At 35.6% G+C, this 19,661-nt stretch overlaps 1 protein-coding gene across 1 annotated transcript; it reads left to right on the top strand.

Moving 5' to 3' along the window:
* Nucleotides 1–6,692: 6,692 nt before the first annotated feature.
* LOC120778103 lies at nucleotides 6,693–16,810 on the top strand. Its single transcript, XM_040109809.1, has 4 exons — nucleotides 6,693–7,193; nucleotides 13,884–14,026; nucleotides 15,163–15,301; nucleotides 15,917–16,810. Exons 1-4 carry the CDS (start codon nucleotides 6,952–6,954, stop codon nucleotides 16,191–16,193), a joined length of 801 nt encoding a protein of 266 aa, XP_039965743.1. The 5' UTR covers nucleotides 6,693–6,951; the 3' UTR covers nucleotides 16,194–16,810.
* Nucleotides 16,811–19,661: the final 2,851 nt, after the last annotated feature.

The raw sequence follows: 19,661 nt of genomic DNA, 5'->3' as shown, positions 1-19,661 counted from the left end.
GTCAAGCGGCGACAGTCTCTGTGTACGAGATCAACCGCTGCTGGTGCAGGAATGTAGGGAACGACTGAACAGTCTATCGGAAAGTAACCAAGTGCACCTTATCTGGGTGCCCGGTCACCGAGGTATAGCCGAGAATGAACTAGCTGATGAGCTCGTCCGTTTCCGCAGCAACAACTGCAAGGCATGTGCAATGTTAAGTTGCTAATGGTGGGCTTAAATGTGTAATACACCCTCTAGCAACAAACTCAGGCTACTTGTCGAATTCTATCACTTGAATACCTTTAAATTATCAAGGCAACATTTAGTACTGACTCTTATTACCTAACCCCAAGCGCCATGAGCAACACTTTTGGAATTTGCGATACCGAACCACTTTGGTATATTTGAATTAAGATCTTGAAGAGACGCGGGAATCCGAGATATAGTTATTAAACCGCTAAATTAATAAATATATGGAGATATATGGTCAGGGTTTCAAGCATGAGACCCTTCTTACTAAACGCTTATGCCCTAAAGATATCATTGCAGCCATTAACGGTTCGGCATTTTTCTGCCTGCTCCCTTTGAGACCTTTTTGTTAAAAAAATTACAATTAAAAATAGCGTCTGAGTACCTACTTAAAATGGTAAAACACTTGCCTTTCTGTTAATATTTGACCATACCACTCTATATCATAACGTCACGTGAGATGGTGCGGAAAGTGAAGAAGCGACTTGAGCGAAATCCACGACGAAGTGCCAATCAAATGGTTAAAGAACTGATAATATCGGACCGCAGCATCCGACGCATATTGAAAAATGAGCTCAAGGTCAAGCTTTACAAGTTCCAAAAGGCCCATGATCTCACACTGAGGCAGCAACAAGTAAGACTTGAGAGAGCGAAGCAGTTGTGTTGTTTTCATCGAGCCTGACGTCAAAGTAAATGCGACAGCTGCTTTGTAGACGTGGGCAAACCAACATTTCGTTCGCAAACCATGGACGTTTCAACAAGACTCAGCACCGTCTCACAAAGCTCGAGTGAACCAAGAATGGCTGAAAAACAACGTTCCGAACTTCAATATGACGACACAATGGCTCTCGAATTCACCAGATGCGACTCCAATGAATTATTCTCTCTAAAAAATATACCAGTCTCGAGATGCTGAAGAAAGCCATTGTCTGTGAGTGGGCCGAAATACCGGCAAGTCGGCTTGCGATTCGTTTTTTGACCGTCTCAAGGCCATAGTTAAGGCAAAAGGTGGTCATATCGAGCAAAAGTGAATTGGTCCTGAATTTATGATTATTTTCACACATTTTGTACTTTAAAATAAATAAAAATAATTTTCCAAACCGAATTTATGGCTTTTTTAATTACACTTCGAGTGCCGGACCCTGTATACCAATTCTTGTTCGATTCGCCAGCTGTGTCTATAATCAAAGGAACTTGACTTTATTCGCATTTTTTCAATTCTTCTGGAGTTTTGGGATGAAATAAAACGTTTTCCGTAGCACTACAGATAGGTATTGATCACATACGCGATATCTCTGCAAGTCTCTTTATAAACAACTTCGGCGATTTTCCTTCTGACGTATTACAATACACTCCGTCCTCTCACTAACAAGCATTGAACTTCTCTATTTTTTTATTCTATTCACATTTTCATTGTATTATAATTTAATTTCCTTTTGAGAATGTTTATGGGAACGTAAAAGTCCTTGTAATTGTCATTGAACGAATAAGGAACTCCAGCCTTTTACCATTGCTTACGTAAAGGCGGTTGCCCGTGCCAGCAATTGGTGTGTAGCTAACTGTACACTGTTTATGTAGGAGTATCTGCCATACATAAGTATGTGTCTATTATAATGCTGCTATTGTGTGTTGGACTGAAGGCAAAAGGTTAAGTAGCTCTATTAGTATCTATATGCCAAGGCTTTGGATATCTTCTTTATATTCATGTACACGTAAGTATTTTCATAAGTACGTGGAAATGCAATAAAATACAACATTAAAATCAATACAGCACGTACGAGTAAATATACTTAAAGGATACGTCTTAGCTTTTCATAAATAAATATCATTTTACTAAATATCTCAAACCAGAGGGTAATTTAAAATATATTTCAAATTTTCTACACCTTAAAGGATTCATATTTCTTACTGTCGTAAGTCATGTCTTTGGAGTAAAAGCTTTAAGTATATATGTATATGTATACAAAGGTATTTGGAATTTCATTCAAAAGCTTCAGGTTGCTGTGTCTATAAAAGATTTATTGTCATTCCTGTTAGTGTATTGTATGTGTAGTGGTGGAACAATAAAACCCGAAATATTTTACTTCCTTTTCTCGTTGAAAATAAAGCCAAAGCTTTAAATTCTTTTATTAACACTTAAGTAAGCTAATTGAATGGTACATAAGTTGGTATATATGATATATTATATATGTACAACGGCACTTTATTATATATTCAAGATTTTAATTAAATTTCGAAATTAAATTAATATTTCTTGCATATTTTTTTGAAAATATTTCATTGAGTGATTTTAGTCATTCATAAGCCCTGAAATGTATATTTTAGTCTATTTTTCCAGAAAGAGTCTATCTCTATCTAACTCTCTATCTTTGAAAATACTACTATGAGCAAAAACTTCTTAATTTATTCTTCAAAATCTATGCTCTCCCCTCAGTGTAATCCTCTTTGGCTGCAATACACTTGTGCCAACCTCGAAACAGTTGTCAAAAGTCAGTTTCCGGAATAATAAAGAATGCGTTTCGCGTGCTTCGCTCAACTTATGGTAAATATAATCGGCTTTCTGAGCGCACTATTTGCTACACCATCACCCATCTTAAGACCCTTCATTTATTATTATTATACTCGACCGAATAGACCACGTCTGGCAGACAGTGAAGGAAATATAGCAGCCGTAGCTGAGAGTGTACACGAAGACTGTTGAGAGACGAGTCGGTGCCGTTCGCAATAACTCGGTGTGACATATGGAACGACTTGGCAATTTGTGCAAGAACTGAAGCGGCTCGACCTTCCCAAGCGACATCGTTTCGCTCTATGGGCTCTTAAAAGGTTCCAAGATGATCCGACGTTTTCGAGCCAAATTTTGTTGAGCGATGAAGCCGATTTCTGGCTCTATGGTATGCAAACAAGCAAAATTGCTGCCACTGGGACGAGTGCAACCTTAAGAGATTCAAGAGCTTTCATTTCATCCAGAAAAGACAAAGGTTTGGTGTGGTTTGTGGGCCGGTGGAATCATCGGTCCATATTTCTTCAAAAATTATGCCGGTGAGAACGTCCGTTATCGCCCCGTTATAACCGACTATTTGATGTCTGAAATTGAAGCTCATGATCTCGGCGATATTTGATTTCAATAAGACGTCGCTACTTCACACATATCGAGCAATGGATTTATTGAGAAAACAATTCGGTGAACAGATAATTTTTCGTTATGGGCTTGTCGATTGGCCACGAAGATCATGTGAAATCACACCGTTAGACTTTTTCTTGTGGCGATGTGTAAAGTTTAAAGTCTATGCGGACAATCCCGCTTCGATGCAGGCTTTGGAGCAAGACAGTCGAAATGCTCGAACGAATCATCGAAAATTGGACTCAACGACCAAATTGGACCATCTGATTAGTGGCCGCGGCCAACATTTGAAAAAGATACTCCTCAAAAAATAAGTACCAAATAATGATCTTTCGAATGATAATAAACTTTCGCCATCAGATTTTAAGTGTATGGTGGAGTGTAGCTCGAAATGGATCATTCTTTATTAGGACAACGCCAAGCCACACACGTGGAAAGCGACACATTAGAAGCTTGATTGTGAGATTCTTATGCAATCTTCAAGCAAGTAGTAATCATTTGATACCAGGTCCGGACTATAACCTGGTATCAAGTGATTACTACTTGCTCTTGTCTATGGCGGTGAAAAATTCGCCTCAAGAGAATCTTGAGAAAATCAACTTACCAGTTTCCTAGTAGGGATGAGGGTTTCTACGACATATAATGAAATCCCAACAAGTTAACGACAAAAACATTGTAGCTATGAAAAATAAAATCTTCAATTTAATGTCAAAATAATAGATTTATTTTTAATCGACCTCTTTCAATTTGTTTCGGCCACTCCTTCCACGCAATGTCCACATGCGTTCATGAAAGTTCATTTCAAAGTTCATGCCCATTTTGAACTCTAAAGCCTTTGATGCCCAATTGAGTCGTTATTGTCTGGCAACCCGTAAGTTTTCATGCCTTTCTTCATTGTATGTAGTAGGCAATTCTCTTCAGGCTATGTGCTATGATGGGCTACTTTAGCCAAGCTAAAGAGCTTGAAAAGGGTTGCACAAGTACGCTTTTTCTATTAATTGAGTCAACAAAGTGCACACACACAAGTCAAACCAATATTGGAAGAGTAAGAATAAGCTAAAACGAGTAATAATGTAAGGGAAATTTAAATTTCTATATTTCTATTCTGTGTTCTAACAATTTTTTTTTATTAGAGAGCTTAAATCATTTATTAGTTTAGAAATTTTTAATTAATTTCCTAAAACAAATATTTAATGAGGAGCGCTCTCTCTAGTTACAGCGTTGTGGTATATACCAACTAAGTATATATAGTGCTGAAACTATATAGGTATGTATGGTCATTTGTAGTCGATGCAAATCTGCGGTCCGCTACGATTTTCGGATTTTCTGACTTTCTCTTTAGTGTTTTTTTTTTCCTTTTTGAGGCGATAAGTCACCATGACAGTTTAGTACGCATATTTACTCTCTTGTTTCCCATTGACAATGTGTCCTCCAGCTGCCTTCTCGGCTGTCCGTTGGCGTTGTCGGCTATTTGCGGTGCTGCGCTGCTGCTGTTGCTTTTAATTATGTTGCTTAACGGGCAGCCTAATCCTCTATGCTGAAGGACAAAAAGGCGCGCACTGTGGGCAAGGGAAATAAGGAATTTTAAAGACTTTTAATGGAAGCGTTTGCAATAAAATAAAATGCAATAAAATAAAATAAAATAAAATAAAATAAAATAAAATAAAAATAAAATAAAATAAAATAAAATAAAATAAAATAAAATAAAATAAAATAAAATAAAATAAAATAAAAAAATAAAATAAAATAAAATAAAATAAAATAAAAAAATAAAATAAAATAAAATAAAATAAAATAAAATAAAATAAAATGAAAATGAAATGAAATGAAATGAAATGAAATGAAATGAAATAAAATAAAATCAATTTAATTTATTTAATTTAAATTAAATTAAGTGAAATGAAACGAAATGAAAATAAATTAAATCAAATTAAATTAAATTAAGTTGAATTAAATTAAATTAAATAAAATTAAAATGAATTAAGTCAAATAAAATTGAATTAAATTAATTGAAATTAAGTTAAATTAAATTATATTAAATTAAATCACATCAAGTAAAATTTAAATAAATTAAATTAAGTTAAATTAAATTAAATTAAAATGAATTAAATCAAATAAAATTGAATTAAATTAATTGAAATGAAATGAAAATAAATTAAATCAAATTAAACTAAGTTAAATTAAATCAAATTAAATTAATTCAAATTAAATTAAATTAAATTAAATTAATTCAAATTAAGTTAAATTAAATTAAATCAAATTAAATGAAATTAAATTAAGTTAATTTAAATTAAATCGAGTTAAATTAAATAAATTAAATTAAATTAAATTGAATTAAATTTAATTAAAAACAAAAGTTGGGAAGTCATCAATTTTCCTCGAATTTTCATTTAAAATCAAATTCGGATTGAGATCACTGTGCAAAGCTTGGAAATTCTGTTCAGGCTAATTACTTAAAAACGATGCCGTACTTACAGACGTATTATGCCAGCTAAACTACAAAGAACTGCAAGTGATTACCTTTCTGTGAATTTGCCGTTTTTAAGAATTAAAGCGCTTAATTACAGAGTGCATAGGAATTATGGCTTTTTGGCGCGCACTTTAGCCTCAAATTAAAGATAAGCGAACTTGAGGGCAGTTAGCTGGTTTTTTCGTCGCGATTTTATGGCGATTTGTTATTAATACCGAGCAGAACAAGTGATTAATCAGTAATTACTCATATTGTAAAATATTCTTCGTGAACTTTATTTTATGGATTAACAAGTTTTATTCATATTTTTACTACATCGATCTGAGAAATAATCCAAAACAACGCAAACAATAAGAAAAGTAAAAAGCAGCTTTCCATTGTTATGGAAAAACTACTTTCTTCTCCGCTTGTACTGCAAAAGTTTTGTAATTGTCCTTAAAAATAACTTCGTTCTTTAAACCGTTACGCAAAAAGAAGCGTAAAGCATAAAATATTATAATTGACCTTGATGTGGGAAGCATAGCGAAATCAACAATTGGTACGGATACCTTGACTGTGCGTCTTCTACAACCAGTTTCTATCCACCGCCGCTTTGCATTCGCCTGCGATAACAAATCACGCGCCAAACGACACAATAACCTTGTCTCCTTTTTGTTGAGTTGTTGAAGATAACAGGTGGCACGTAACGAGGATAATAAAGGCACGTGCGTGCGGTGGTGCTGCGGCTGCGTGAAAGCTCAGCCGGCTTTTGGAGCTTTTTCGTCGAAAACAACTGTTGATGATATCGTAACTGTAAGCACGCTGTTAACATGTTGCCATATAAAAGGCCGAGCAGTTTTGATAAAGCAACAGTAACGGTTCGTACGCGTGACCGCGTTTATACAAAAGTGGTGAAAGATCCTAGTGTGATGAAAGCGATAAGCGCCAAATAAAGTTGTGTAAAAGAATAAAAAAAAATTTAGAAAATTTAAGGTCAAAAAAACAAAAATTAAAAATACTCAAATCTGCACATGTTACTATATATCGTAACAGTAAAAAACAATTAAAGAATTACATATTAACGGTATTTTAAGTGCGTTGACTTGAAGCGCTCGTTGATTACAAAATTTTGCCGCGTCGTGAGTACAAGATGTTCGCATTACTGCTACTGTTGATTCCCCTGGTGTCATCGGTGAATTCGCAGAATGACACCGAATCACGTCTGGCGGCTTCCCTCAAGAGCAGCGACACCGCAGCCGGCGCCGAGAGTAAATGCGGCGACACTCAACGCATGGTCGACGAGTGCTTTAAGGATCTGCCGCCACATTTAATGGAATTTCTGCAGACCACAAAGATTGCCAACAACGAACGCGAAATCGCATCCAAGTGCCTGTAAGTGAACCAGTGGGAGTTCATGTGATTTTTGAGAATGCTCTTACCACAGTTATTTACACACAATTGCCTCTGTACTGATTTACTATGTGAGGTTAAGTGGCGTGCTGTTTGTTTATTTTCGGTGTGTTCGCCACTTTTGAACGCTTTTGCGGTTTTCACACCAAATCAAATATTCGAAATTTTCTGCGAGCGCCGTCTGGTCGATGGGTAATGACATTTTGCGGCCTTTGATGGCGGCGTTCGAAAGTGATTGGCAAAATGTCCTTAATGCGTAAAGTGAAATGTGGCATTCGAAATGTGGTCGCAGCAAATTTAATCTATAACTGTGCATGAGAAATAGGTTATATAATTGAAAATTCAAGCTTTTTATTTTGTCAGCAGTTAGTTAGTGCTCACTTTGCAGTTAAGGATAGCGTTTGAGTGCAATTGCACCAAAATTAAGTTATCCTTAAGGTTTGAGATAAGGCAAAGAAGGCGGTTGGATTAAGAAAAACAAGTTTATGAAAAATAAAATTTTAACTTTTTAGTCACAATATTGGACGAATATGCCAATATCGGAAATAAAGTTAAATTTTGCTTTAAATCCAAATTTTGGCATTAACGATTGAAAATATTTTTTTTAACCTGAACAGGGTATACTAAGTTTGTCACGTAGTTTGTAACACCGAGAAGGAAGCGTCGGAGACCATATAAAGTATATATATAAATGATCAGTATGTTGAGCTGAGTCGATTTAGCCATGTCCGTCTGTCTGTCTGTCTGTCTGTATATATACGAACTACTCCCTCAGTTTTTAAGATATCGTTTTGAAATTTTGAAAACGTAATTTTCTCTTCAAGAAGCTGCTCATTTATCGGAACTGCTGATATCGTACCACTATAACATATAGCTGCCATACAAACTGAACGATTGGAATTAAGTTCTTGTATGGAAAACTTTCACATTTGAAAAAGTATCTTCACAAAAGTTGGCACAGGTTATTTTCTAAGGCAACAATGTAATCTCCGAAAAAATTGTTCAGATCAGATTACTATAGCATATAGCTGCCATACAAACTGGACACATAGTTACTAAAAGAAATGCACCCGTGAAGAGTTTTTTCTTGTTTTTTTAAATATTTAAATATGTGGGCTTGCCAAGCAGTGCTCCAGAGTATTGAAGAAGACGGCTCAGTAAGAGCTTTACTTTAAAATAGTAGAATACGAAGTACGCAACCGTGAAAAAATGTTAGTTCTTATATAATTTCTACTTTTCTTTTAATTTTCTTAAATTTAATTATAAGCTTGTGTTAAAATTTTTCCTTTCAAACCGGTTTTTGGGTTTAGAACTTGAAAATAAAAATCTGGTTTTTTGGATTATTTTTTTAATTTTAATTAATAGTTAATAAAATTTATTTTTTAATTTAATTAATAAAATTTAATTAATATCTCGTATTTGGGATTACATCTTTTATATTTTAATTCGGTATTTGGAGTTACGTTTTTTAGTTTTTAGTACATTTGGCATTACATAATAATAAAAGAAAATGTAAGTGTTAATTCCATTATATTTTTAATGCATTGTTAGCCACCCTTGTTGCGAGAAAACTCTTTGCACTCGTTCTTCTTCTTCTTTATTGGGGAATACACCACTACCGCGGTTATAGCCGAGTTTGCAACAGCGCGCCGTCGTTCTTCTTCTACTGCTCTTTCTGCTTACAGGTACATAATTCCGATCTCGAACTAAATTTCTAAGCATGAAAAATATTTTTAAACCATTTATTGGGTATTTTGAAATATGTAGAAATGTTCATTTTTTTAACTTTGAACTTCATTTGGCTCCCGGCAGACAATGCCATTCTTTCGTCTTCTATAAATTCTTATACATAAGCCAGCAACAACAAAAGAGGAAGGTTAACCAAAATTTGAGAAGCACTCGACTAAGCAACCGTTGAGTTAAGTTCCCTGCACTCTGTGTTTTTCCTTGACATAAGTACAATTACACACACAATATTGTAAATTCTTGTACTCACTTACGAGTAATTACATACTCTATAAAAAGCAGTTGTTTTGGGCAATAAGTATGCAAGATAAATTAAATATTTAAGTTTAAGATTTCAAAGACTCGCACGATTTAAATTTTCTTAATTTAACCGTGGCTCAAGTTACGGAGGCATAGAAGTAAATTGAATGAACTTCTTAGATAGGCTGCATTAGTAAGTTTGGTTGTACAAGGTGCGTTCCAAAGTAAACAGCACTTAAAAAAACTGAACAAATGGTTTTTTCGGCAAAATCAATTTATTTTATACAAAATAGTCTCCTTCTGCTTCAATGCAGCTTTTTGCACGTTCCAAAAGCATGTCGAACGAGTGTTTTAGCTCGTTGTCCCTTATGGCCGCCAGTATGCCGGTGCAAGCCTTTTGAATGGCCTCTACGTCTGCATAACGCTTTCCTTTCATGGGCAAATGCATTTTTCCGAAAAGGAAGAAATCGCACGGTGCCATATCAGGTGAATACGGGGAGTGGTTAATGGTTAAAATGTAATTTTTGGTTAAATAATCGTCCTTCGAATGTTAGATTCTGAGCAATTTTTGGTCGTCAGTCAATTTGTGGGGAACAAACCGTGCACACACCTTTCGTAAGCCCAAATGTTTGGTCAAAATGCGATAAATCGATGTGTTGGAGATGTTTAATTCTATTTCCATGAATTTCAATGATGATTTCGGCTGATTTTTGATGAATTCACGCACAATTTCGATGGAATTTCCGGTGATCACGGATTTTGATTGGCCCACATGTTGATGGTCATTTATGTCCTCACGACCACTTTGAAAACGTTGAAACTACTCGGGCACTCTGCTATGTGATAGGCAATCATTACCGTAAACTTGTTTCATCAATTAAAATGTTTCGGTAAAAGTTTTACCAATTTTTAAACAAAATTTAATGTTGGCTCCTTGTTCGAAGCTTATTTTTGCACCGATAACACAAACATACTGACACTTAGAACGCAATAACTTCACTTTCAATTGATGAACTCATGAAATTATTACTGGATAATCGTTAAAGATAGCAGATTTTAATGCATCAGTCGACATATAGATGGCGCCACCAGTGGACGCTAGTTTCCAAAATTCCTGTTTACTTTGGAATACACCGTTTTGTTTTTTGTTTTTTTTTATAGTAGGAGGAAGCATCGAAAGCCGGAGTGCGGGACTTTAAACCGCAAAGCCTAACCTACTCCCATCTCATGTCTTTCCCACGGGACCACTGGACAAAGTATTACTTTATGGGAGAGAAAAAGACGTTTAAGTCTTCTCTATTGCACGGACTGACTGACGCCTAATCTGTTCTAAATATCACAATTTTGTCATAATTAGATTTGCCGCTCTGCTGACGGCTTTCCACTTTACAGAGGACTGTCAAATTTTTCACCTTGATACTACCTCCTAGGGAGGTTTTCAACTTTTTCCTTATACTTGAAATCCGCGGACAATAAAAGAACACGTGTTCAGAGTCTTCTATACACTCTGTACACGTCGGACAGTATGTATGCTGTCTACTTATCCACGAATGTATGTCCGAAATCAGCACTTATCACGCGTATTGCTTAAAGCCTATGCACTGTGTTAATTGGTCTAGAATATGATTTTATTTCTAGCGCCTGTATCCATTTTGGAGTGAGTATTGTGTACGTTAAGAGGTTTTTGGTGAAGGTCATACATTATAATAATTTTAGCTGAGAGATGTGCGAAGAAATTTCCTTTTTCATCAAATAGCATTAACCGATCTGGAAAGTCTAAAACTTCCCGTAAAAGTCGTTACTAATTCCAAAGGCGGAGAAGGTTGAAGTAGTTGGCTATTCCAAAAGCTTAAACGACCAAAATTTCTTCCGGTGAAATATGTGTACACATTGCCATATATTTATCGTATACTTCTCTAGCAACAAATTTTAACTAACACTTTGTTGGTAAATATATTTTGGCAACTGGCATTTTGGGTATCATATAGTTATCACTTTCGTTATTGTTTGCTAGTGTCCATTATTCTTGTTGGCACAAGAGGAGATCTTATTACAAAGCAATTAGTTGTGCTTCGGCACGCAGGTTTGGGTATGTGTGCGTGTGTGTGCATGAAAGTATAGAAGAGCCTTCGGTTTGTTTTCGTTTTGCGCTAAAACACAAAGTTTGCACCATTGTCCTTCATGTCAATTAAATATTTAACGACTATTTCAGTACTTTATGGCTCTAACCATATAATATTAGCTTCACTTTGTAAACACAAATACGCAGTTTGATACAAATTGCTGCAAATAAAGCATTTTTAATCGTATTGTTTTTTAATTTAATAATTTAAGTTTTATTTTTTTTGCTGCCTTGGCTATACTATCTCAATATATGGTTCATGGAGAAAGGTTGCGATAACTTTGAAACCATATATTTGCAGACAAAGTTGGTTCAAAAAGTTTTGGTTGCCATAGTCTTTGAAAAAGATCTAAATCTAAAAATAGAACTCAAGTGTAAAAGGCAACAGCGCTTATCAATGACTACACAAATGAAACTCTATTACAATAGGAATTAATGATATCTTTCTGAAATTTGTCCAACTGTCAGTATGACGATGTCTGATGTTTTCAGTACGATTCACTTGATAAAGAGGTCTTTAAAAGTGAACTTTTCCTCTTTTATAATTTTTCTATACTGCTCTTGCGTTTCAGTTGTATATTATTTCAGTTTGTGCGCAAAAAGTACAGTGAAGCCTCGTTAAAAAAAAGTTTGATAAAAGCAAAAACTGATTGGACGGAACTATTGTTCACTTAAAGCTTAATCTTATTGTTGTGAAGCAAATGCGGGCATTGAAATATGTTGGCACACGTTGGCAGTTGAAATTCTGTTAACAAAAGCTGCTGTTTGAATCTGATAAATGCCGTTCAGCAACTTCCACGAACGAACTTTTCCTTTAGTAAATACTTTTAATGGGCAATCAATATTTAAAAATTAAAATTGCATATTTTTCTATGGAAAACAAAAGCTCAAAACAAAGGAAATTATTTTTTTTCTCCAAAGAACGGGTATGCGGGTACAATTTTCATTAGCCTTTTCTTGGCAGATCACGAGTGAGTCGTATCAAGCTGTCCTGCTATTTTTGTTCAGTATTGTTTGGCATTTTATCATGAAAAGACTTACACCTGAAAAACGTTTCCAATTCGTTCAACTTTTATACAAAAATTCACGTTCTGTAAAGAAAGTGTTTCGCACAACTTATAGTCAATATAATTGGCCCACTGAGCATGCTATTCGCAACATCAGCACCCATATAGAGACCCAGCATTTTTTATTGGACCATAGTTAAAAAATATAGCTGCCGTAGCTGACGTACACGAAGACCGTGGAGAGTCGATTTGGTGCCGTTCGCAACAACACAGAGTGACGTATGGAACGACTTGGCGCATTTTACGTCGAGATCTTCAATTGAAACCGTAAAAAATATAGCTTGTGCAAGAACCGAAACCGCTCGATCTTCTGAAGAGCATTGTTTCGGTCTATAGACTCCTGAAAAGTTCCAAGAAGATCCGTCGTTTTCGAGTCAAACTTTGTTCATTATGAGGGTAATGTCTGGCTCAATAGGTATGTAAACAAGCTGAATTAGGACGAAGAGCAACGCTAAAAGACTAAAGAGCTGCCATTTCATACAGAAAAAGTAACGGTTTGGTGTGGTTTGTGGGCTGGTAGAATCATTGGTCTATATTTCTTCAAAAATGATGCCGGCGAGAACGTAACCGTCAATGGCGACGGTATCCCACCATGATAACCGACGATTCGATGCCTGAAATTGAAGCTCGTGATCTCTGCGACATTTGGTTTTAATAAGACGGCACCACTTCCCACACATCGCATCAATTAATTTGATTTATTTAAAGAACAATTAGGTGAACAGATAATTTTTCATTTTGGGCTGGTCGGTTGGCCATGAAGATCGATTGATATCACACCGTTTGATTTATTCCTGTGAGTATATGTAAAGTCTAAAGTCTATGCGGACAATCTCGGTTCGATTCGAAATGCTGCGACCAGTAATCGAAAATTGGTCCCCACGGATGGACAATCTAAAACGTAGCAGCGCCCAACATTCGAACGAGATACAAATTGTTTATTTTGAATGCAAAATTTCGCTGAGCAAACCAATTAGAGCATGAAACAATAACAAAATGTCCTCTTATATTCTAATAAAATTATGAGCTGATGTTAATTTGTGTGCATATTGGCAGTTAATAAAACGAATTTTTGCATTTTTGTTATTTTTGTTGCACGCTTGAAAGGTTTCTCACACAAGTTCGAACAATTTTCGGGATTTGTAGGCACGTGTCAAGCCAGACATTTGTAAGCGAACATTTTATCAAAATATATGATACAAGTGTTTATTAACTAAAAACTGGAAAAGCCCAAAATTAATTGACAAAATTCGAAATGAATTAAAAATCGTGTGTTATGAGATCTTTTTCGAAGGAGATAATTTAATTAATTGTTTAAAAGGCTTATAAATCTTCAAATAAAAATTTAAAAGAGGAATGAAAGTGAGAAGTTAAAGCATTTTCCGGTAGTGGCATACAACCGATACGCAATATTGATATATATAATTCTTCTAATTATATTATATAGTCTAATGCATGTGATTTCGCATTAACGATTTTTATTTTTATTTTTTGCAGTGTTTTTAACAAGGGCATGAGATGCTTCGACGACTACACGGCTCACTGTTTAACCAACAAAACACTCAATCTCTTCAAGAATAATGTGGAAGGAGCACGCAGATTTTTCAATCGCTTCTGCAGTGATCGGGAATTTCAAAAGGGTGGGTTTACATGCACAAAAATTATTTATACTCGAAATCTAAGCAACAACAAGATGCCAATAATAAAAATATTTATATTTTATCTTATTTAATCTGTTTCACCGTGAAATATCTACTATATGTAGTCTAATTAGTGGTCACACTATGCCAATTTCTTAAGAATTATTTCTTAATAATTAGCAAATGTAATGAGATTGCTGTTGATTGTGTTAACTCTAGAGTCAAATTATTTAAAATAATATTAAATTTACACTTTTTCTTTCTATTTGCCTGTGTTTGATCTTTGCTAGTTGCAAGAGTATAAAATGTTCGAACTTAGCCCTTACTTACTTGTTATTTACGTATTTCCTATCCTATTCTCTACATACATTGCACTATATTTGCTTATAGCATTTTTAAAGTAAACACAATTTTCATCTAATTATAGTATTTACGATCACTCTAAACTCGAAACTCTAAATTTATTTATTAAATTTGCCTTATTTGCCATTGTTTTATTCACTTTGAACTCTCTGTTAAACAGAAAAAAGCTTAAAATCCATTACCGTAATCAAATACCTCAAAAATATAATAAACTGCGAATAAAGTTGTCTTAATGTCATGAAAATAGTTTGCCTTTCAACTTTGATAAACTTCGAAATTCCATGACACACTGTGTAAACAAGTTACTCATACGCTCTGCGCACACGCACATGTGCTGAAAGTTACTCATACGCCATGTGTTCATGCTTGATGTAATATGTTTACAGTTCAAAAGTGAAAGTGACACTTTTTACTTTATACGCAAAACTTCCTTAAAAGTTTAACACACGCATACACACACAGTTTATAACAGTTCTAAAATGTCGGTTTAAGCATGTTAGGGTAGTCTTGTGGCAATTTAGTGCGTCAGCGATTCAAGCAGCGTAAAAATGTTTGAAAGTGGAAGCACATAAATAGCGGTAACTCAACATTACCGCGTTAACGTATTCTGACAATAATTTTCTAGATTGACAGGCCACCCTAATGTGCTGACAGCTGGCCTGAATGCGTGTGGTACGCGATTGGCCAGAACTTTTTGCTTATGTTTATTTAGTTAATTTTGTTCGAAGTTGAAACATTCAAGCACATTAATGGCATGCTATACAAATTTGCAGATTATTTACAGCACAAGGACTGCTTCGGCTATATACAGGACGACTGGATGCGTTGCACGCGCAATTTTCAGGAAATACTCACCGAGGAGCTGCATGGCGAGCAAACGAATGTCACCAATAAATTTATGGAATTTTGCTGGTAGGTAGCTGTGCACTGCTTATACATAAGTACTCTTAAGTTTATTTTAGTAGTTTTTAACTGCACCGTTATAAGGGGAGTGAGCGGGGTTATAATACGATTTCATCCATTTTCACGCTGCCAGTAAGAGTTCTTATAATATTTGCGCCAGGCGAATTTGGTTGTTGTAGCTTAAGTGGTTTAGCAGACATGTATATTCAGCTTGTTGGAGGGTGGGATCACGTATATTTCTTCAAAATATATAGCTTAGGGGAATTGCTGGGATTAGCTGAGCTTACTAGGCCTACAATGAGTTTTTAGATCAGGTTCTTCACAACCGCTGTCTGTAGTTTCTAGTCATTACCATCATTCCAAAGATTATCCACCACAATCTTGAATCAGAGCTGAATGTTCGAAGACTTGACACCACAATATGGAATCAAGGCTAAAATTTTGATACACATTACATTACTTCTAGATTATCACAAAAATGTGTACTTTATTAGCAGTCTTAATTGGAAAACACACGCCAATTATTGCCGTAAAGCAGTCAGTGCATGCTTGCTTAATTGAAAGTTGTTACTTGAAGCGAAAGTCGAAATCCTTTAATCCTCCTCACACTCTTATCTCTTGCAGTGCACGCTACGCCTACGAAAATTGCATCTACAACAGCGCACGCTACAAATGCTACAAGAATTCGGCCAAATTTGCACGTGACACAGCCAAAATGCTCTCGGACGAAAAACACTTCACCAATTGTCGCGAATATGAGAATGTACTGTGCAGCGTGGGCCACCCGAGATCCCTCTACGGCGGCGGCACCAACGCCCTATTTGGCTGGACCCAGCTGCTGTTGGTCTGGCTACCTGCTGTGCTGCTGACAAGAGCGAGCGTCGGCCGACGACGAGCGTAAATAAATCAATGACAAGCTGATTTTTAGCCTTCAGTACACATTCATACATATATGCGTGTACATGTGTGTGCCTAGTCATATGTGTGTGTTGTGTAGTTGGGTGTGTGGCAAGAATGTGTCGTGTGTGTAGAACAATAATTGGCCATTGCTCGTGTGCATTTACCGCGACCTCGCAGCAGCGGAGCGCTTATTGACCATCACAGCGTGTGTGTGTGTGCACGCATGTATGTATGTGTGTACGTGTAGGGGTGTATGTGCGCTGGCAAAGGCATTTTAAATGGGTCAGCGCAAGTACATGGCATCAAAGAGCTTATATGTATGTACTCCGTAATTGTCAATTTATTTAGCGAGTAAAGTGAAAATGTTGTGCGAGGATACACTCAAGTAGCTGTTGTTTCGATGTGTCACTCTGTGTGTGTGTAGGCTAAACTATTGTCCATGTTGTCGTTCTAAGAATATTAAGCGCAACGATATCTCTCCAAATAAAAACTAATGTTGACTATTAAACAAGGTTTGAAAGCGCTATTAACTAAGATCTCTGTTAAATAAATATATTTGTAAGAATAACTGTAATTTAGATGTGAATTAGAATAAAAAATATAAGAAATAACTAAAAATAATGGAGGTCGTGTTTAAATTTGTCGGATTGCTTGGATAATAACTCGTGAGTATATGCATTTGCTTGCATTTGGATTGGAGTACTTTTAATGTATGTAAAATGTACATCAAATTTTATATAATACAGGGTGCGTTCCAAAGTAAACAGGACTTTTTGAATCTAGCGCCCCCTGGTGGCGCCATCTATATGTCGACTGGTGCGTTAGAATCTGCTATCTTTATCGATTATTCAGTGAGAATTTCATGATTTCATCGATTGAAAGTGAAGTTATTGCGCTTTAAGTGTTAGTATGTTTGTGTTATCGGTGCGAAAATCAGCTGCGAACAAAGAGCCAACATTAAATTTTGTTTTAAAATTGGTAAAACTTGTACCGAAACGTTTCAATTGATAAAACAAGTTTATGGCGATGATTGCCTATCCCGTAGCAGAGTGCACGAGTGCTTTCAACGTTTTCAAAGTGGTCGTGAGGACATAAATGACGATCAACATGTGGGCCAATCAAAATCCGTGATCACCGGAAATTCCATCGAAATTGTGCATGAATTCATCAAAAATCAGCCGAAATCGTCATTGAAATTCATAGAAATGGAATTGAACATCTCCAAAACATCGATTTATCGCATTTTGATCGAACATTTGGGCTTACGAAAGGTGTGTGCACGGTTTGTTTCGCACAAATTGACTGACGACCAAAAATTGCTCAGAATCTAATATCCGAAGGACGATTATTTGACCAAAAATCACATTTTAACCGTTAACCACTCCTCGTATTCACCTGATATGGCACCGTGCGACTTCTTGCTTTTCTGAAAAATGCATTTGCCCATGAAAGGAACGCAGTATGCAGACGTAGAGGCCATTCAAAAGGCTTGCACCGCCATACTGGCGGCCATACGGGACAACGAGCCAAAACACTCGTTCGACATGCTTTTGGACCGTGCAAAAAGCTGTAATGAAGCAGAAGGAGACTATTTTGAATAAAATAAATGGATTTTGCCAAAAAAACCATTTGTTCTGTTTTTTGTTTTTAAAGTCCTGTTTACTTTGGAATGCACCTTGTATATATATAACTTTTTATAGTAGGTGGACGCATCAAAAGTCGGAGGTCGGAACTTTAATCTGCTAAAGCTAACCTACTGCCAACTGTTGTACCTCCGACGTTACCATGGGAGAGAAAAATAAATTTAAGTCTCTTCTATTGTGCGGACTGACTCACGCCCAATCTTTTGCAAGTTTCTTTGTTTTTTCAAATTTAGCTGTGGTCAATATTTCATGTTCAGTGAGCGAACAAAGGTGCTTCGGAAACTTCGTTTCGTGGCTTAGCGTATGAGTTAATACGTGTATGTATGTCAATGTTTGTAAATATGGAGTCCTCGCTGATAAGTTTTCAAATGAGATTCCAGTTGCTGATGTTCAATTCTTACGATGGAAATGCAGAAGCCATAAAATAAAGCTGCGATTGGGTAAACCTCTTCATTGATCGGTAGAGTTCAACTTGAATATAATAAGTACGTGCAATTTGTTTGTTCGGGGTAAGCTTGAAACTACTGAACCGGATTTTAGTAAAATTTAGCACAAAGTACATAGTTTGATCCAACTTAGAATATAGGATAGCTAAAATTATTTTTATTTTATATTATGTTAAAAGTCCATAGAATTCACACTTAAAAAAAAAACAAAAATTTTTTTAATATTTTTAAAATTAAGAAAAATAAGTATAATTATTATAATTTCACGATAATGTCGAATGTCGAGAAAAAGAATCCAATAATCACTTGAAGTATTGCACAGAACGAGATTTGTACCAAAAGCACAGCAATTTTTGATATTTCGAGGGCTACATACATATATGAATTTCATTTTCAATATTTTTGTTGCGTTATACTCACTACTCATTTCACCTACTTACGCTTACAAGGTCGCCCTTTTTGAATATTTTGTTAATTTTCACAACTTGAATGTGTTTTGGTTCGTCTTCGATTTTGGCTTCTTCCGAAAAATTTAACAAAGAACGCCAAATTCTGATTGTGGCATATGGTGCAGTTACCTTGAATAAACGCAACGTTTATTAGTGGTACAAAATGTTCTTAGAAAGTCAAGAAAATGTGGTTTTTGCACCATAATAATGCCCCTGTGAATGCATCGTTATTTATGTGCGCATATTTGGCAAGAAAGAAAACATTAAAGGCGCCACAGCCACCGTATTCTTTAGACCCGGTACCTGTGATTTTTTTGTTCCCAAAACGATTCGCATTAAAGGGCGACTACGATTGAGAAGATAAAAACTGCATCGAAGGTGAAAGAAAATAAAATTATAAATCATGACTTTTTGAAGTTCCTTCAGGATTTGAAATAAAGGTGGCAGATGAGCAATATTACTGGAGGAGATTACTTTATAAAAGTCATAATAGATATTCATGAATAAATAAACATTTTCTTGCGAAACTTAAAATTTGCGATAATTTTTAAACAAACCTCGTAGTACCAGTCAATGTTAGAATGTCGAAGCAAGAGTTTGTCCCCAATGAATAAACCTCTTACACACTAAGGCAATCAGAGGTCCGGTCTGAGGTCTCGCCGATAAAAATTGAAAGTGGCAGATTATGTTAATATTGATGCATAGACAATCAAATTTCTGAGAAATATCTATTGTTATTGATTAAGCTTTTTAATAGTATGTAAGTAATTTCAGATTGAGCCATTTCTCCACACAGTGGAAATGTGTAAAAGTTGTAATGATGCCCAAGCCAAACAAGACAGAAGCTGAGTTGTCTTCATATAGACGTATTGGCTACTGACAGTATTCTCGAAAATGCTCGAAGGCATATTTTTGTGAATATTACAATTAA

This window comes from Bactrocera tryoni, chromosome 1, assembly GCF_016617805.1.
Source record: "Bactrocera tryoni isolate S06 chromosome 1, CSIRO_BtryS06_freeze2, whole genome shotgun sequence".
NCBI lineage: Eukaryota > Metazoa > Arthropoda > Insecta > Diptera > Tephritidae > Bactrocera > Bactrocera tryoni.
Note: the sequence above shows the minus strand (reverse complement) of the source record. Positions and strands in the feature narration are given on the sequence as shown.